Source organism: Mirounga leonina, unplaced genomic scaffold (assembly GCF_011800145.1).
Source record: "Mirounga leonina isolate KUSES-001 unplaced genomic scaffold, KU_Mleo_1.0 Mir_115, whole genome shotgun sequence".
NCBI classification, from domain to species: domain Eukaryota; kingdom Metazoa; phylum Chordata; class Mammalia; order Carnivora; family Phocidae; genus Mirounga; species Mirounga leonina.
Genome location: NW_023270268.1, coordinates 73,301,040 through 73,321,783, shown reverse-complemented (window position 1 = coordinate 73,321,783; position 20,744 = coordinate 73,301,040). Strand labels below are relative to the sequence as shown.

The following is a 20,744-nucleotide window of genomic DNA, read 5'->3' as shown; positions in this document are numbered from 1 at the left end:
TTCTGTTCTGGAACACATCCAGACTCTTGGCTCTGTCTTAGATGTGATTTGTCTGATTAGGTTTGCTTCATTACCTGTTTTCTTATTTCCTTCGTGTATGTAAGTGTCTCATCTCTCCAACCGGATAGTCAATTTCTTAAGGGCAGGGACCACACTCCAAACAGTGTTTTGAACTCCCTGTAAGCACATTCCTGTCCAGTTGAACCCTAGCTCAGAATCCTGCTATCCTCAGCCTCACCGGACTTAGAACCAAGAATAGGTCAAGCCTCTACAGTGCACCTGGCACGACGTCAACCATCAGAAAACAACAACAACAACAAAAACAAGACTTCCACGGTTCCTTCCCAAAACTTATCCTAGTAAGGTCGAACTGAGGGGATATTTAGAGCAAGCAGTAGGTATTGATACTGCAACTTTTGCCACTCGTTGGACGCGCTGGACCTGGACTCCTCAGGACTCCTGGCCAAGAACTCCAAGGCCACCACACTGGTCTCCCAGCGGACACTTAGGTTGGGGAAGAATCTGTGCCATGCTAAAGGACGTTACGGCTCCACGTGGCTAGACTAAGGGCTCCTCTGGGATGTCCACACAGGGGACCTGATGCAGTCCGGATATTGTAACTGGGGGTGGGGGGTGCAAAAAAGGAAATACAGGGTGGAGGTGTTTTCACCTTTTTTTTTTTTTTGGTATTGATGGGGAGGGTGGTTTGGGATGGATCTAGCGCCTCAGCCCTATCCCTTCCAGTCTCCCTCGGCTGCTCAAGTTATTGGCCACCGCTCGTCCCCTCCTCGAAACGGTGCAGACACTGCCGGCACCGTCCGACGGCGGAAGGAGCGCGTAGGAAGCGGAGGTGGGTGTCCCCCGGCCCCCCACCCCGCCGGAGACCGCCAGGCGCGGCGGGAGGATGTCGGCGCGCGGAGGGCGTGCGTCGCCCACCCTCCTCCCCCGCCCGCGCCCCCCGCCCTGGGGGACCCCGCGCCCAGGGGAAGCCCCGCGCGGGCGCCGGACGCCCGCCCCAGTCCCTCCGCCTCCCCGAGGCCCGGGGCTGCCTCCTCGGGCCGCGCCGGGGCCGCCCGCACTGCGCATGAGCGGGAGCCCGGCAAGCCCGTGAGAGGAGCCGCCGCCGCCGCCGCCGTCCATTCGCTGCGGAGCCGGAGGAGGAGGGGAGAGGCCTGGAGGACACCAACATGGTGAGGCACTGCGGCCGGCCGGCCGCCCGCCCGCCCCGCCGGCTGGGGGCCGGCGCAGCTGCGCACCCCCGCCCCGCCGCCCCCCGCCCCGTGGCGACCCCGCCGCCCCGGGCCCCGGCCCCCTCCCCGGCGGGGCTCTCCTCCCCTCCTCTCCCTTCCTCCTTCGCCCCTTCCCGCCCGGGCGCCGCCGCTACGCGAGAGCCGAGGAGGCGGAGCGGAGCTGGGCCTAGTCGGGAGCCCCGGGGAGTTTGGGGCGCGGGGCGCGGCCCCCGGTGCCCCTCGCCGGGCCCGGCGCGGGTGGGGGAGGCGTTGGGGCGGGGGGAGGGGATGGGGCAACGGCCCTACCCTGGCCGGGCCCCCTCGCCGGCTCCATTGTGTCTGGCCGGGGACCGGGCTCCGGGGTTCCGGGTGAGGAGCCTCCCCCCGCCCCGGAGCGGGGCTTCCCCCTCCGCCCCGCCGGCGAGAAGGAAAGACTTTCACGGCGCTCCCGTCCCTCCTCCGCTCCCGGCTCCAACACCCCTCAAGTCTCCAGGCAGTCTCGCTTGGGGCGGGGTCTTAGCCCTTTTCCTTTCTCCATCACCTCTTGAGGCGTCCCATGCTTTTGGAAAATGAGAGTTTAACGGGCCAGTTGGTGGAGGTTATAGTCGCCTCTCCGCCGAGAACATGGGAAACCGCTGAGCTTGGGGGACGTGGTGGGGGGCGGGGAGTACGGAAGTGCAACCTGTTCTCATTTCATAAAATTAGGAGAAACAGACTTGCTACCTTTTGAGCACATGTTTAATTTGCTTGGGGTGGGAGGAGTAATTGCTTTATTATGCCAGTTAAAGACCATTGGTGATTTTTAAACAACAGTTTGTCAAGTTATTTCCCTCTTTTTTGTTTGGGGGGAAAAAAACCCAACAACAGTCTTCTTACCAGCTCGAAGAAGTGGTAGTCAAGTTATCTGTTTACATTTTGGTCATCTTGTACCTGACTCTTTCGGGTTCTCTTTTTTCCAGAAGTGATATTTGGGATTATAGTTTGAGCATGAGTTGAATTCCATGCAGGTTACTGTATGAATAGACAGTAAAAATGATATTGTTGTCCTTTTGCTCATGGGGAACATAAAGGCCTCTTTGAGGAGGGTGTATGTGTGTGTCTGTGTTAAGGGAATGCCCCAGTATCTTTGTTTTTAGTTGGGCTTATTTCTGCTGAATAACACTTATCTAGCTCCAGCCTCTAACTTGGCAGAATTTTGGTGTCATGCATGGATATGTGGTTCGGTTTGTCATATATTCCATGGTAAGTTTCATGAAAATTTGTCATTTGTACTTGTAAGAAAACTTTGCCATAAAGTATAGGTTAATGTTTGGATCGACATTGCAGTATTCAAAGATATACTAGGGCGTCTAAACATTTTCTAAATTTTTAAAAAGTATTTTGAGGGTCATAGGCACTACTCCTACTAAAGTTTTCAGACTCTTGGCACGTAGATAAATAGTAAGTGTGAAGTAATGAAATGTAATTCCCTGGTAAACACTCTGTGAGAGCACTGAGATGTGTTCTGTTCATAATAGTCTGTAATTCAGCAGCATCCTCTAGAAACCAGGCTCTTAATAATGCTCATCACCTGCCCAGGAATTCAGGATTCATGTGGTTCGTGCAAGAGTTCAGCTTGGATTGGAGCTTGTAAGCGTCTGTCCTTTTGTTAATAGTAAATTAGCTAGTTTTGGAACTTAGCCATAACTCATCTAATGATAACAGGAGTGGGAACATCACTAATTTAAAACACTTTCTGTGGCTGAACTCAGATCATGTCACTAGACTTGTCTTGGTATGCTCTTGTTAGTTTAGAAACTAAATCACCACGCACTCTAATGGAAGTTAGGCTGTAAGATTTTTCTAGTTAAGTTTTTCATCATAAATTTAAATTATAATTGTTTCTTGATATAATTTTTGGGCTAATATTTCTCAGTATGTGTAGCTCAGGCTATTTCTAGAAGACATGTTGTTAATTCTAGGGTAGGCTTAAATGATGGGATATCTGAAATATTTTGTATAAAAAAATGTTCAGTTAGCCCTGCCTTACACATACACGGACCAAAAATAACTCCCAAACTAGACAGTATTATGTTAATTTCTGAAAATCTTTAAAAAGTATTCAAAATTTCTGGGTGGTTTTCTTATTTGTAAGATGACAGGATTGAATTTGATGATTTCTAAAGTTCTATTCAGATAAAAATTTTGACTAATTTCATCTAATAGATGTGTAAGGAGTATGTATCAGGTAACCTACTAAATTTTTATAGATTCATGGCATAGGATTTTTAGACCAGAAATGGTTCCAGAGATCATCCGTTTTACTCCTCTTCCCTTTTACAGGAGAAGAAATTGAGGATCAGGCAGGTTTTGAGGTTCAAATTTGCAAAACTGTTTGTTGCAGAACTGAAACTTTTTCTCCTGGTTTACTACTTCCCCGCCAGTATTTGTGGTACATGTTATCTCTTAACTCACATGGGATCTAGAGAAATTGTTGGAAATTGGATTTGACATTAAATTACATTATTCATATAAGTAGAGGAAAATCCATGTGTTATTAATGAATGTGTTAAATAACAAATTTCAGATGGATGACTAATGATGTTAATTACAATGCTTTTAATGGCTTTTTTTAAAAAGTGGACTGCGAAATTTAAGATTGTACTTTCAACAAATACAGAGTTTATAAGTCCAAATGAATGTAGTCCTGTTTGTCTCTTTAGAACTTATTTCATATTCTTTTGCATATCCACAAGTAAATTAAAGGAGGGCCTTAATTCATTTCAGTAATTATTTATTAAACACTTTGTGCCAAGCACTGTTCTGGGCACGGGGAATGTGTGTGTGTATGTGTGTGTATTTTTTATGTTTCACTGAGAAAATGAAAATCCCTCCTCTTGTAAGGGCTACATTTTAGTAGGGAGACACAAATAATAAACATAGTATATATTTTTCTTCTACTATGTTAGAAGGTGTTAAGTGCTATGGGAGAAAACAGTGTTAAGGAGGGGTATTGGGGGAGGGGTGGGGGCACAGTGGTAGCGGGTTTGCAAAATGGTGTCTGCACCACTGATGAGGTGAATTTTGAGCAGACTAGGAGATGAAGGATTAAGCCATGCAGAAATACGGTAAGACTAGTGTGGCTGGAGGAGTGTGTATGGGGGCAAGTGGTATTTGGGGATTAGAGCCGATGAGGTTTGAGTGGTAAGGAGTAGAGATGGGCAGGTGTGGGTGGGCATTGTAAGGATATTGGTTTTTTACTCCAAGAGAAATGGGAAGCCACTGAAGGACTCTAAGTGATATGATAGACTGTTTCTGTTTGTCTGTAGTGTCCAATTACAATATTATAGGCAATTATTTTTTAAAGCAGTTTTTAAAAACAAAACCCTTACTGTAATTTTTTTTACCTTGCAGCTTCTTTGTATAGGGTTTTCAGTTCTGTTTAAGATGACTGTCTAGTATTCAGTAAAAACCTAGTTGACCATTGAGTTTACCTAACCATGCTAGTTAATAAAAACAACAAAACCTCTTCCATAGATTGCTTTTGAACATGTTCTAGTAGTTTGTACATAGTTTAATAGCTATATGCAGAAAGTTGGGCCTCTGGGGAGAAAGAAGGACATTAACATTTATTGAGAACATACTGTCTGCTAGTCAGACAATTTACAACTGTTATTAATTTTTAGTCTTGAGATGGATATTGCTACGTCCTTTTAACATATCTGGAAATGGAGATTTAGTGGTTCTAAATGATTGGACCAAGGTTAAAGAGCTAGTATGTGGCAGAGCATGGCTTAGAAGCCTGGTCTCTGATTAACACACTTTATCTACGCCCCACCCCCCTTTTTTAAGCCCGGCAAATGCTCTTTCAGTATAGGTGTGGAATTTTTGATTAGTTTCACTCTTGTTTCTTCCTTATCATGTTTCCTAGTGACCTAGTTGTTTCTGTATCAAATGAAACGATCTGATATAAACATTTAAGTAACTGAAAAATTAAAACTCTTTTGGTACATATAGTAAAAAAGTTGAAAGTAAAATTAACTCTCCTGGTGGTGTTTTGTTTTGTTTTAAGCTTAAAAAAAGCTGAGCTCATTTGAGTCAAGTTGCTGTTTCCGTTATGGTCTTATAGGTTGGGTCAAGCATAATGAAAATCTGTGAGAAAGCTCCTTGTTAAATTTCAGCTTGTGGTGTTCAAGTTTTGATAGTATTAGCCATGACATTTGATGACGAGAAATAGTTCCAAATAGGATTCAGTTGCTTTGTGGACACAAATAAGCTCTTGAATAACCTGCTGACTATCTAGTTTACCTAGTCATTTTAGGTGTACACACCCCACCTAAGAAAAAGCAAAAACAGAAGAGAAAAATGCCACTAAAGCATTTTTCATCACTTTGTTGAATCCCTTTTATATAATTAGTACCTAATCACTAATGGTGATTAGGCTGCTTGTTTGCGTTGTAAAATTTCAAGAGAGATTTACTTTTAAAGAGTTCTTTTCTAAAGAATTCTATTGCATTACACTTTTGAATCCTTCAACACTGAACATGGTGTTGCTGAAGATAAATTGCTGAAGTTCATGGCCCATATCTTTGTTATATTAGGATATTTTCATTTCAGTAAACATTTAGAGTGCTTATTTATTATTCATAGGGTTCTAATATTTTTGGATTTAGGATTTGAGTAGATACCAGATCTTAGGAGATTTTATTTTTCGAGGATCACTTATTCTCTTTATAAAACATATATCACATGACTTTTGAATGCTAGTCATTATTGTAAGTTATTTAACTATGAAACTTTTAAAATCTCATTTAATTCTTTGTTTTTTTTGTTTTGTTTTCACCTGAGTAATCTTTTTGTTAATTCTAGATTTCTTTAGAGAAGATGTTTATGGAGAGGAGAAGCAAGTTTAAATTAGCTCCCTGACTGCTTGTTAGAAGTTCAAAAATTAGTTTGGGGGAATCATTTGAAATATGATGGCTAACACAAGTATTTTAAGGAGGTTATTTCTATCCTATTATAGATAATCAGGAATTAGCAAAAATAAGTTTTTAATAGAACAGTCTTGCTGAAATCAAAACATTCAGTTTACAGTGGAAGTCATCTTTTGAATAATAATTCTTAGGGCGAGGAGAAGAATATCCTTTAAATTTCTGTCAACAGAATACTTTTTGTAATATATTAAAATTTTAAAAAAATTTTAAGTAGGCTCCACACTCACCGTGGGGCTTGAACACACAACCCTGAGATCAAGAGTCTTGTGCTCTGCTGACTGAGCCAACCGGGCACCCCTGGGATACTTTTTTAAAACCTATGAGAAAATCATACCGAACCAAACAAAATTGAGAAACATAGAAAACCGGTTTGAATCTTACAAGTATACTTTCTGTGATAATTTTTTTCAGGTGAATTGCTATTATATAAAACATTGACTACAATAATTGCATAGTACAGTATAGTATAATTCCACGTTCAATTTAGTGTTGGTACAACACCTCTTAAGAATTTGTCATTGAAAGTACAGGAAGTTTATGGAAGAATGATAAGAGGCACAGGCCTAACCATAAATAATTATTCTAAACAGATTATAATTTAAAATAATACCGAGTGTTTTTTGTTTTGCTTAATATTTGAAATTGTACACATTTGCTTATGTTTTGGGGGTATAACCTACACATGTGTTTGTATTTTCTCTGGGTTTCAAGCCTTCTCATTGGAAAAGGAAATCCTGACTTTCAATACCCCCCCGTTTTCCATCTCTACATTTAAAGCTATAGATTGTGGACAGCTCTAAAAATAGACTATGACATGACAATAAACACATTTTTCTTCCTGTTGAATTACTTTTCTTAAAAAAATACCCATCTCCCTCTTCTCCCCTCGTTTTCTTCCCAAAAACCCGAAAAGGGAAGTTACATCCCTAAATTAGCCTTCTATTTAGGTTGTGAGGGAATGCTTAATGGGTAATTTTTAGTCAGAATGCAGATTGTTTACATGAGATTGGGGAAGGGTCAGTTGATCACTTAACTTTTCCATAAAAATAGATGAAGAAATATTGCTCACAATCCGCCCCCCCCCCTTAACACATAATTAGTCAGTGGTTGCACTTTTGCCCTTTCTGTTTTCTCTTTCACTTGACAATATGGAATAAATGGAAAGACTGCATACCCTGAAGCAAGGCACCAGGGTTTTATTCCTAGCTCTGCTACTTTTTGTATAAGTCTGTCTTTAGATAAATCGAGCTCTGGGGCTTGGTTTTGTCATTGGTAAAATGGAATCAATGATAACCACCTTGCAGGATTGTTAATAATTAAATACCTAGCACAGTGTTGGCACACAGTAGGAGCTCAAATGTTAGCTGCTAGTTTTTATGATTATTTTACTATTTGCATAAAATCATTTTTTTCCCTCTGGAGTATTCTTTCCTTCACGGACTTGAAAGGAGGCCTTACTATGTGCTAAGTACAGTTCTGAGAGTTTAACCTGAATTAATTTGTGTAACCTTCACACCCTGTTTACAGATGAGGAAATTGAAGCACAGAGATTAAGTAATTTTCCCAAAGTCACACAGCAATTAAGAGGCATAGGTGGGATTTAAATCCTGCCAATCTGGTTTGAGAGTCTGCGCTAATCATATACTACCTCTCTGTGCAGGTAGAGGGGAAGAGGATTTCTAGCTTCTCTACCTAGATTCTTAGGCTGACTTTCCTGCTGAACTTTGCCCCTTGGTGAAAGTCTTCTCTCCGAGTGGGTAGTCTCATTAGTTGAATTGGTTTTTCTTTCCACTTTGACTTCAGACCTATAATCTTACTGGGACTCTATGAGTGGTTTGAGCTATTGGTAACGTTTGGTTATTATCTGCTGAATACTATGTATCATATATGGAAAGTATGATTTTTCTGGACTTAAACTAGCTCGTCAAAGTTTCAGGTAAAGTCAAACTGTTAATCATATGGTAAACACATGAGAATCAATATACAGAGCTTTTAGTGAGAATTGAGTGATCATTACAGTGTTTTGATTTTTAAAACATGGCCTTTTTTGAGCTAGATTCATCAAATCCTGAGAGAACTAGAATTGAGTTAGAAAACTAATTCCTTTAAAAGTGTAAAGACCTTAGTATCTTTTTTTTTTTTAGAGTTCAGACTGAATTTGAAACTTAAGGGTGAGAAGATGAAAATTCAGAATAATATAAATAATTAAATGTATCTTTAATTTTAATATTTTGCTTTAAAAAATATTGCCCATTGAAATTATTTCCATTTGGAATTATTAGGACTTAGTTGACTAGGAAATAATTTTCCATGTTCATTATTTTTCTTGAGGGAAATACTTAAGAGGAATTTTTTAACATTATGATCATTATTTTTAGTGTAGAGCCTAAGTCCCCATTCTTTTTTTTTTTTTTTAAGATTTTATTTGTCCGAGAGCGAGCACAAGTGGGGGGAGTGACAGGCAGAGGGAGAGGGAGAAAAAGGCTCCTCGCGGAGCAGGGAGCCCGATGTGGGGCTCGATCCCAGGACCCCGGGATCATGACCCGAGCCGAAGGCAGACGCTCAGCTATAACTGAGCCACACAGGCATCCCAAGCCTTTCTAAGTCCCCATTCTTCTATCACAATAGACTTTATAGGTTCAATGGTAAAATGTACTTGACTCTATGATACTTGGCTACATCCAAAGTATTTTTTTTTCAGATAAACTATTTTACTTTTTTATAATTTTTTAAATGATTTTATTTGAAAGTGAGTGAGAAAGCACGAATGGGGGAAGGGGCAGGGGGAGAAGCAGACTCCCCACTGAGCAGGAAGCCAGATGCTGGGCTCTGATGCTGGGAGCCGATCCCAGGACCCTGATCATGACCTGAGCTGAAGGGAGACGCTTAACTGACTGAGCCACCCAGGAGCCCCGTAAACTATTATTTTCAATGTGATTCATAAATTTCTTTCTTTTTTTTTTTTTTTTAAGATTTTATTTATTTATTTGAGAGAGAGAGAAAGAGAGAGAGCACATGAGAGGGGGGAGGGTCAGAGGCAGAAGCAGGCTCCCTGCCGAGCAGGGAGCCCGATGCGGGACTCGATCCAGGGACTCCAGGATCATGACCTGAGCCGAAGCAGTTGCTTAACCAACTGAGCCACCCAGGCGCCCTGATTCATAAATTTCTTGAGTGGAAAAAAAAATTGCAGATATTCTAGATTTAAGTATTAAACAATACGTGTTGATGACCAGATTTTTTTCATTTTGGAAAGATGAACAAATAAGTGTTTTTTTACTGTCCAGATTATAATATTATCTCTAACTTTGGTGACCATATACAATTGTAATTAGCTTTCTGTTACAAAAGACAACACTTCTCTCCTTTTTTTCCCTTCCTCTCACTCCCCTACTGTTCCTCTCTCCCCCCCTTCCTTGGGTTCCCCCCTTTTTTGCTAGAATTAAAAATAATATATTCTATATTTTATACATTTTACATATTTCAGTACTGAATTAACTTGAAAATTTGTCACACTTTTGAGTATTGAAGATTGTATTATCTAATCTTATTTAATGATTTAGTTTAAATAAGATTTATTTAAAAGGAACAAACTAAAAAAATCTGAAAGTGAATGACATATACTTATTTGAGTGCTGAATCATTGTAGTTGTCACATGTTTTTGCTGTTAGGAAGATCCCCACTGCGTTTATAGTAGAAATAGAGAAAATCCATCTGTTTTTGTCTTCTACTTCAGTTTTCTATCCACCCTCTCATCCCCTGTAAATAATTTTTTGCTGGCTAGATACCCTTTTTCTCTTCCTTAAGTTGACTTAAACCTCTGATGCCATACTCTTAAAATCAGAAAACCTTGCCTGATGTCCCCATGTAGCCTGGGAAAAGAGGGTGGGAGTGTTAGAGGTCTCCTAGAGGCGTGGGGAAGGGGCAACTCTAGTACACTCCAGCTTTATTCTAGGACAGCCTTTGAGACTACAGAGTTGAGTACATCCTCCCTCGTAGGGGAGCACATGGTTAAGATTGATTTGAGGCACAGAGAGCTGACAGAAAAATGGTAAGAGTGCAATATAAGTACAAGAAGGGGAGGGTAGTTACCAGACTTTGTAGGAATGGGGTTGCTTATTCTTGGCCTAGCAGAAACCCATCCTATCAGTTCTGTGCCAGGTTTCACTCATTAGCCTTAATGGTGTTGGAAGTGGGTAGCTACAGCCCTTTTCCTTAAAATATATTGATAATGCTGTGTAACTGGAAACTTTAACCAGTTAAAATAGTTTAATTTATATATACATAGACATTACTTATTACATATACTTTTTTCAAATAAGGTAATAGAGTTAAATTATTCATTTGTATAATTTTGTTACTAATTTGTGTGGGTAAGATGATTTTTTTATCTTTGCTCCCCAGTTTTCTCATCTCTGGCACTGTGACAAGAGTCATTATAGACTGAACAGTGCTTTTGGCTTGCATAAGTGACTTAAGCTATATTTTTCCTTCCTCTTTTCAATAAAAATGATTGAAGTTTCAGGGAACAGAGCACTGGATTTAATACTGTATGATGAAACCCCAAATAATGCTGATTGTTTTTCTGTCTCCAACTTTTAGGGGAATGGGAAAAAGTTAATACAAAGAAGTTAATTCAGGCTGAATTAAAAAGTAATTTCCAGGATGCAGCCGGTAATTGGTATATACTTCAGATTAATCTCCCAACACTCTTTACAACCTTATACAGTGGTCACTGGTGATCATAGTGACCATCAGATACATCTCTGTTCTTCAAAGAAAAATTAAAATGTATGTCAGTGTACTATCTCTCTCAAGGGAAAAAGGTATACTAATTTTAAAAATAGTATTTCATAATACAGGTTGAAATCAAGGTGGCTTCCTTTCATTTAAAGAGTATATTAAAATAAGACCGGTATGTTCTTTGGCATTTGATTTCATTGTGGGTTTGTTGCAATTGAATAATAAATCTTGAGGAGCTATTTTTCAAAAGGGAAGAATCCTAGACATCTGAGAGATGTGTTGTATAATGTGGTATGAGTTATCTGGTTTCCAGAGGTGGTAGAGTTATTTAGTGAGGTAACACGAGGTTAGTGAATTTGTAGTTTCTCAATTTTAATGGCGAACAGAGGTTGAGATTTTAATCCGTAATCCTAGAAAATAACATATTTACAGAGAGAGGAGTGTGGCTGACAAATCAGACTCTAGGCCATAAACATTTTTCATATCGTAAGAGAGAGGGTTGGTTTTCATATTTGATTTTGCATATTCTTATTTTTATTCTGTAATAGATGGAAATATTTATATCTTTGGTAGTCTTTTTCTTGAAAATCCCAAAAAGCCCAAAAGGCTTATAACTGTGTACAGCACGCAGTGTGGTTTGTGGAAAGATTACTAAGACTCAGATTCATGAGATCTTTCTGTTCTTGTCCCATTTCTACTAATAATAACCTGGGTGATTTTTGAACAAATTCCTTAACTTTCTGGGTCTCTTCTCATCCGTACAATCAGGGGATTGAGGTTTGTGATCTGTCAGTTTGGGCTAGATCAAAGATGCTGGGGTTCTCAGATGTGTTGCTTAATCCACAGAACGGTTTCTGTCTATTAATGTGTGCCCTACTCGTGTGCTTTTTTCCCCTTGCAGTAGTAGCTCAGCAAGAACCCAAGCACTTTGCTGAGAGATGGTGTTAGGACTTGGTAAGGGGAAGAATAATAGTGGGGAGGCTAAAATTGCGCACAGGAGACCAGGTTGGATGGGAAGAGAGGGAAAACATGGTCTTTGTTACTGGGAGAGTAGAGGGCCTAATTGCCCTGCTTTATTTTGCACAGGGTTCAGGTCAGATGAGAAATGAATCTGTGTCAACATAAGGCAAGTAAGAAGAGGTTATTACAGCAGAGAGCCTGTTTGGGGAGAGCCTCTGCTAGGCTCGGGCCAAGGGAAAGAGGTGATTCTTTCAAGGGAAAAAAAGAAGAATTCTATTAAAAGTTACCTTCATTGGAAGGATCCAGGGTACTTGTTCATATTGCACTGCTTTCTATTTGAATGCAAATATGGGGAAATTCTATTGATAATTATCTTGGTTTCTGAACACCACCAGGAGAAATGTAGGGTACTCATATTTCATTTCTTTTTCACATTTGGTAAAAATAGCAAGAAAACAAGGGGTGGGGTTGGGAGAGTTGTACCCTATATCCTTTATAATGGGTTTTAAGACTGCTACTAACACCTGTTAATCTCATTGTTCCCTGGGGTCATTGCCTCTTCTGGCTTCCTAGATAATGTCACTTCTTCACCACCACTCCTTACGAGTCCCTTTAGAGCTTTGTGCTTGGTCAAGCACTTCCCTTTCTAGAGCCTTTATATATGTGCTCAGGATCCACTTTTAGGAGAAATGCAGGGTGGTTGAATTTCCTTTACCTTTTCATTTCTCCTGTAAAATAATACCAAATTTTGTGTTTTACATTAAAAAAATTTGTCTTTCTTTTTAATAGAACAAAAATAAGTCTGACTTAAAATATTTTATGAGGAAAAAGTATTGCTAAGAATGATTAGTTAGCCATATAGATATAGTCATCTGATTTTACATAGTTTCAATTTAGGGGGCGCCTGGGTGGCTCAGTCGTTGAGCGTCTGGGATGGAGCCCCGCATCGGGCTCCCTGCTCCGCGGGAAGCCTGCTTCTCCCTCTCCTACTCCCCCTGCTTGCGTCCCCTCTCTGGCTGTCTCTCTCTCTGTCAAATAAATAAAATCTAAAAAACAAAAACAAAAACATAGTTTCAATTTATTTTCTGGTTTCAACAGAACAAGTTGAAATCATCGCAGAAGGATAAAGTTCGTCAGTTTATGATCTTCACACAGTCTAGTGAAAAAACAGCAGTAAGTTGTCTGTCTCAAAATGACTGGAAGTTAGATGTTGCAACAGACAATTTTTTCCAAAATCCTGAACTTTATATACGAGAGAGTGTAAAAGGATCATTGGACAGGAAGAAGTTAGAACAACTATACAATAGATACAAAGGTGAGTGCTTGTGACTTTAAATATTTTGAACCAGGTTTTCCACAGTTACATGCTTATGAGAAATCAGGCATACATAGAACATAAATTGGGTGAATGTGTCCAGCGTAGCTCTGTAGATCTTAGAATTACTTCAAGAGATCTGAGAGAAATTCTTTCCCTCTTTTCACTAAAATTTCTTCTTAGCCTCTTTATTTCTTCCTCCCTTATCCTCCCCCTTTTTTCTTCCCCCAAGATCCAGTTTTAGAATAGTGACTGGGGGCCTGGATTTTTTCCCCCTCATTTTCATAAAATTCAGCTGAACTAATTTAAAGGAGACCTGCATAATAATTTTAACAACCTTTAAAGAACTATGAAGTAATACTTTAAAAATGTTAAACAACATATGAGTAAAGAAGAAGTTAATAGCTTCTCCCTCTTTATTCTCCTGAGGGAACCAATATTTAATAGCCTGGTGTGGATCCTTCCATATCTTTTATGTTTATGCAGAAATATATATATATATATACAGTTTCTTTCAAAATTTTTCCTAAAGTAGAATTACATTTTATGCTTAACTCATGCCCAGAAGCCAAAAGATATGCATGTTTTTTATTTCTACTAACTACTAACATCTTCTAGAGATGTTAGCAAATCACCTACAACAATGCACTGTATGAGTGCCTCTTTCTCCTTGTATTTGTCATTACTTTAAATTTTTGCCATCTGATGAGTAAATATATTGATAGTTGGGTTTTTTCTTTAATTTGAACAACAGATGTTTATATTGTTGAGATTGGGATTGAATTGCAGAGTTACAGTTTTTCTGGTATTAAGAAATGATTGCCATTATCAAATGAACTTTGCTGTGAGAAAACAAATTCTGTTCATATGTTCAGAAAAAATCCTTTTTTTCTATATAGGAATGTCTGATTTTCTGAGTGTATATGAGTACGGGACATTTTTCACATGAATAAATAAAACTTAAAAATCAAGTGCCCATCTCTCCTCCCCCCTCCCCCCCCAATATCCTCCTGTTCATCTCAAGAATGCCATTTCTGGGACAAAGTGGCTTTAAATGTTATAGTGGGAAAATATGTTAGAGTATTACCATTTCATATTTCTGATTTGTTGTGAACATTTTTTAATGGAATATAGAGCATTACTTTTTCCAGTTTTAGGCATAGCATAATAAAGTATGGCACTAATTTAATATTGCACTGTTGTTTTTAAAGATCCTCAAGATGAAAATAAAATTGGAATAGATGGTATCCAGCAGTTCTGTGATGACCTGGCACTCGATCCTGCCAGCATCAGCGTGTTGATCATTGCATGGAAGTTCAGAGCAGCAACTCAGTGCGAGTTCTCCAAACAAGAGTTCATGGACGGTATGACAGAGTTAGGGTGAGTATATACTTACCACAGGAAATTAGGCACATTACTGTGAGAATTAACTGTGGAACTGAATTGTGTTATGAATTTGTAAATGTCAATTTTTAAATTTACCAGCCTACAAACATTGGTATAAATAGAAATGGGCTAGTATGCTAGCTCCTTCCCATGTTACATAGTTTTCTGGGTTTGTCAAGGTTTCTGTGTAGTTTAGCCTATTCCATTTGCATTATGCTTTTATCATTGGTTTCTGAGGAAGTTTCATTAGTATTAAAATAAATTACTGTGCTTTAATATTTAACATGGATAAGTGAAGTGAGCTTTAGTTTCTTTCTCACTGTGTGGTTGTGAACTCTGGATTTATAAACAAACTCCTAGAATGTAAAATCTTAGAAGTTACTAATCGCTTTTTGTTCCCCTTATACCTTGAACAGCTGATTAGCTAAATGTCTTGGGATAAGTAAGTTAAAAACTCATGGGTAGAGATTTTACCTATGGCGTCTAGTTGTCTGTAGTTAATGAGAATATGAAAAAGTATTCAGTCTGTGGATAGGTAACGGGCTGCTGCCCTTTCTGTTTTTAGTGAGTGACAAGTAATAATAGCTAACAGTTGTTGAACATTCATTTTTATTTCAGGAACTGTGCTAAGTAAGTATTTCACCTACACAACAACTTTGTGAAAGAAGCAGTATTTACCCATTTTAGAGATGAGGAAAGTGAGGTGCAGAAAAATTATGGAATTAGGTAGGGTTAGAGCCAGAATTTGAACCCAGACATTCTGATTCTCGAGCCTGAGGGACATTGTAATCAGTCAGGGTCCAGAAAAAACACAAAAACCATGTCAGTAATTTGAACAGGGAAAATTTAAAAAGTCGTATTATGTAAAAGAGGTAAAAGAAAATTCTAAGTATAACAGAAGTGGCAGATGCAGGAAGCTGCCATCACCCTTGTGGCCGTGGGAAGTGAGCAAGGAAGGAACGTAGAAACGAAAGAAATCCTGCGAGGCTGAGATTGAGGAGTTCCGAGGAGAGGGTGTGGCTGCTGCAGGAACACAGGGCCTGCGGTGCTTGCTTTGCCTCCTGCTCTGGTAGAGAAGAAACTGGCTGGAGGCCACCTGTGGCCGGGCCATAGGAGTTGCCACTGCTGGTGAACACTGCTGGGAGCTCCCAGCGCACTGAAAAACCCTTGCTCTCTGCAAGAAAACAGACTAGGAGAGGAGGAAAAGTTCCTTTTTCCTCTTCCAGCCTCTCGTCGCCCTCTATTGGTAGAACCTATCAGTGAGCCAGCTGGTAAGAAAAACAGAGCCTCAGGATTGGTAGTTTGACTGCAAATAGTCGCAAAGTGTAGGTAGGGCAAAGAAGGGTAAGTTTAAAGTTGAGGAGCAGTAAATTAATAACTGGTCTAGACACTGTGTTCTGCCTCCCAAGCCAGCCCTATCCTGAACTTGCTGGAATTTTCTGTACTAGGACAGGTTCCACTAGAACTTATTTTTTTTATTTGAAACTGAGTTCATATAAAATGTAATGAACTTCCAAATAATTTTAATCTACAAACTAATGAGCTAGAAGGTGTTATGAAGACCATAGAAGGGAAATAAAAGCAGAAATGATTAGAGGAAAAATGGAATGCTAGTTTGTGGAATCTATAAAAAAGAGGATTTCTGCCTTCAGGCTATTATTTGGAAAGTAGGATGGGTACATAGACCCTTTCAGTTCCTTGGAAGTTGAATGCTTTGCAAATGTAGAAAAAGCTTAAATAATGATTTGAGAAAAGTAGTTAGAGATGGTAGGGGGTTCAGCATATATTTATTATTATACTTTGTATAACAACACCTTTTCAAGGGGAATGCTTTCTCACCTAAGCAAGAGACTGTGCTTTCAGTTAGTTTGAGAGCTAGACATGTGACTTGTTGCCAGGTAAGGAATATCTACTGCTGTTTGGTGATTGTTATGGTGATTACTATACATTCTATTCACTGTGGCTGACTTCTACAATTTGGGTGTGTTGATAGTCCAATGAATTACATAATTAAAAGTAATACTCCATTTCTTTTAAAAATGGTAATTCTGATGTTTAATACTCCAGACCTTTACTTTATCTAGCTAACCCCATACTTGTTTATATAATGTAAAAATATAAAATTTCAACTGATTTTTTAAAAGTTATGTGAAATAAATATAAGCTTTTATCAAAGTCCTTTAATTTATGGTGAAGAAGTTTATATTTTATAAACTTTAATTTTACAATGTAGATGTGACAGCATAGAAAAACTAAAGGCCCAGATACCCAAGATGGAACAAGAATTGAAAGAACCAGGACGATTTAAGGATTTTTACCAGTTTACTTTTAATTTTGCAAAGAATCCAGGACAAAAAGGATTAGGTAAGAATTTTTTAAATTATATTTGGTGTTTCAAATATATTAAAATACATTGACAGTGTCACTTTTGTAATTGAAAGTTTTGTGTTTTGAGCATAAAGTCATCATGAAAATACCAGTTACTGAAAAACAGTGAGAAACAATGAACTTTTAGTTAATCAGAAAATAACCATGTACGTTGAATAATAAGGTTACTCTTGATGCCATATCTGAACCACTGATTTTTTTTTTTAAGAACTATAATACGGAAAATAAATAATTGTTAAAATTTCACTGACATACATATGTACATTTATTTACTTGTTTATATTTATGTGTATATGTATTTGTGTATATTTATTTATTATCTAGAAGATATTGTAGGATCATAGGGCCATAAGTTATTTCACTGTGGATCTATAGAAATAGCATTGTAAGATTTCTGAGTCATAGAATGCCAAAGAAATCTATTCTTTTTGGCTATGATTAGCTTGGAAGCTATAAGAAAGAATAAAAATGAAGATTATCAAGTATAATCTTATCCAGAAATCCTATCCATAATCTTCCACTCTCAATAGTTTAGATCAATCAATTTGTGCTGTATGTAATATCCATACACTTGCTCTGGGATGGCTAGGGGATATGGAAGTAAAAGCTACAGTGTAATTTACAATTTACCTAGAAAGATTTGACAAAAGGAGGTAATACACAATAATAAACGTGTATGAGGGTTTTAGAGTAAAATCAGGAATGGTTGGGAAATGCTTCCTGGGCAAGATGGGATATGAACTGAAGGATATCATATTTGACTCCACAAGGGAAGATAAAAGGTGCTTGAGAGGATAGTTATGAATGAATATCTGAAACTTCAGAAATAAGCTTGGCTTCTTTGTAGAAGAGAGAAAACATTGATGTGATTTTAGTGGGAGATTAAGTTGGTGAGACATTGTAAGGCTTGACAACCACAGGCTTCCTTTAAAAACAGGGCAGAAAAGGTTTAAATTAGAATTTGTGGGCAGTAGGGATGCACTGAAGATTTTGATGATGGCAATATCCTCCATTTACTGTGTGCCTGGCAGTGTGCTAAGTACATAAACTGCTTCATTTCATGTTTAACAGTTTTATGAGTTTCTCATTTTTTCATTCAATAATTCATCACCTGCCATGTGCCAGATACATAGTAATAGAGTGCTAGCCATTTTTCTATCCTGATTTTGCAGATGAGGAAAGCTTCATGTGCCTACAGGAAAGTTAAATAACTTACCCAGTGATGGAAGTGAGTTTGTTTTTGATTTTGAAGTTGGAGAGGCTAATAGGGGCCTCTTGTACTAATCCTTCTTTATATTTTAAATTAGAGGGGAAAACACATTGAGAAAAGGATTATGTGAATAGGGATTAGACCGAGGAAGTGGTTGAAAGCTAGTGAGGAGAAGGGATAAGTGTACAACATTTGTATTGGAGATTTGGCCTAACGAGTGACTGAACGTGATTGAACTGATTGAAGATATACAAGATATCTGTAAAGCAAAATTAGAAATAATGAAGCCTCCTTTCCAGCTGATTCTTCAGTTTAGTTTGGATTTTCTTCTTGCAGTAAAATTCCTCATTTTGCAGGCAAAATAAGCTGGGGTGGATGATACATTGGGTTAGTTTCTCTACTATCTATGGCCATCAGTTAACTGGGCTATTATTTTCTATTTTCCTCCTTCCTTCCCGCAAATAAAAACTGATTAAAATTTTTGAATTTGTATGTATACACTACAATAACTTTTTGTTGTGTTTAGAAATGTAGCACAATATTTTGATAAGATTAAACAAAATGTTATGAATATAAAATGTTGATTTAAATGGGCTGAATCTGGGGACGCCTGGGTGGCTCAGTTGGTTAAGCGACTGCCTTCGGCTCGGGTCATGATCCTGGAGTCCCGGGATCAAGTCCCATGTCGGGCTCCCTGCTCAGCAGGGAGTCTGCTTCTCCCTCTGACCCTCCTCCCTCTCATGCTCTCTGTCTCTCATTCTCTCTCTCGCAAATAAATGAAAAATCTTAAAAAAAAAAAAAAAGAAGGGCTGAATCTGTTTTTTTAGTTATATCCTTTTCCCTTATTGGAGCACAAAACTAATGACATTTTGGGGTGACTATATGGTTTTGATAGTGAATCTTAGTTTTTATTATATGTGGTAAAAATAAAGCAAAATTTTTATTAGATATTGGATATGTAACATAGTAAATTGGAGTTTTGGATGATAGGGAAAATTGCAAAAAGATTGTACAGAATTAGATATAAAAATTTATTTTATTATCTAATGTAGAGTACTGAACTTAAGAAAATTGTAATATTGTTTAATGGATATAGAGTTTCTGTTTTGCAGGATGAAAAAAGAGTTCTAGAAGTTGGTTGCACAACAGTGTGAATGTACCTAATACTACTGAACTGTACAATTAAAAATGGTTAAGATGATACATTTTGTTATGTATATTTAACCACAATTTTAAAATTGTTTTAAAAAACCCCATAGAATGTACAGCCCAGAGTGAGCCCTAATGTAAAATATGGACTTGAGGTAATAATAGTATATCCATATTGGCTTATCAACTGTAAGAAATATACCACACTAAAGTAAGATGTTAAAAATAGTGGAAACGGGGGGTGGGGAGGTATATGGGAACTGTCTGTACTTTCTGCTCAATTTTTCTAAGACTAAAACTAAAAAATTCTTAATTTAAAAAAGAAAAAAAACATAATAGGAAGACAAATCTTAGTTTTTCCCTTTGTTTTGCGTTGGTGTTGGGTGTCAGGAAATGTAATGACTTTTTCTTAGTTGAAGAACTTAATTAAAAAAACCGTTTTCTTGACAGCCTTTCTAAGGGCGCACAGGGCTCTTAAATTACAGTATTTGGCAGAGAAGAGTTAGAAGATCATAGGAGAGGAGGTGAGGCCCAAAACAAATTGGCAAAGTGACGGTGACAGCACTGTGGTTTATTTATAAATAGCTCTGCCTGTTATAATGAGAACTGGTGTTTTCCATATTTTCCCATTTTCTATAACTTGATTTCCTTTGACACCAGGATAGGGTGCTCCCACTATCACTGTCTGTTTCAGTCACCTGGCATTTCTGATAGCCTTCTGAATCTTAAATTTGAAAGGGATTTCATAAGTTGTCTAACCTGTCTAAAGTAGCATTCATAGCTGATGCTCATTTAGTTTTTACTTTGGAACATCCAGGGATTGGACACACATTGTTTTAGAAGTGGTCCGTTCTTATCACAGAATACTCCTACTACTTATCACACAGTTCTTCCTTATGAAGTGAGCATCTTTGTCTTGCTAACTTCTACCACCTGCTCTTATTTGTCCTCTACCGCAGCATGGAGGAAGTCTGACCATCTAAATCTGCTGTCACTTACCCCCTTCTCTCTTTTTTTTTTTTTTCCAGGTCAGCATTCCAATTATTTTAACTGTTCTTCATTTGAGAAGACCTTTGTTATTCCTGTTACTGTCCCCTACCAGGCACATTTCCAACTTCTCAGATTCTCTCAAAATAGAGCTCTTAAAGCAGAACATAATACTCCAGAAGGAGGCTGTTTAATGTAGAACGCCATGAGTCTGTTATTTTTTGTGACTGTTCATTCTGTTTGGTCAAAAATTACATTTGTTCTTTAGCAACCATGCCATTTTTAGGACCATCGTGAACTTTTATTAGGCTAAAGATCATAGGTTATTTTCTTGTGAACTGTGGTTCAGCTAGAATCTCATACCTGTGCAGTTGATTTAAAAAATTTTAAGATTATGTTAGACATT

At 38.5% G+C, this 20,744-nt stretch overlaps 1 protein-coding gene across 3 annotated transcripts in view; it reads left to right on the top strand.

The window, feature by feature from the left end:
- The first annotated feature begins 686 nt into the window (after nucleotides 1-686).
- The window catches only part of DCUN1D1 (defective in cullin neddylation 1 domain containing 1), a 31,720-nt gene continuing 11,662 nt past the window's right edge, over nucleotides 687-20,744 (top strand). Inside the window, exons 1-4 of one of the 3 annotated variants that reach the window (XM_034999657.1) lie at nucleotides 687-850; nucleotides 13,002-13,218; nucleotides 14,430-14,598; nucleotides 16,838-16,968. In XM_034999657.1, coding sequence (XP_034855548.1) covers nucleotides 13,044-13,218; nucleotides 14,430-14,598; nucleotides 16,838-16,968 — 475 coding nt within the window. In that variant the 5' untranslated portion in view covers nucleotides 687-850; nucleotides 13,002-13,043. Of the gene's footprint in view, nucleotides 851-1,106; nucleotides 1,191-12,040; nucleotides 12,146-13,001; nucleotides 13,219-14,429; nucleotides 14,599-16,837; nucleotides 16,969-20,744 lie in introns of those variants that run through there. The other 2 variants (XM_034999655.1, XM_034999656.1) reach the window with 2 other exon arrangements.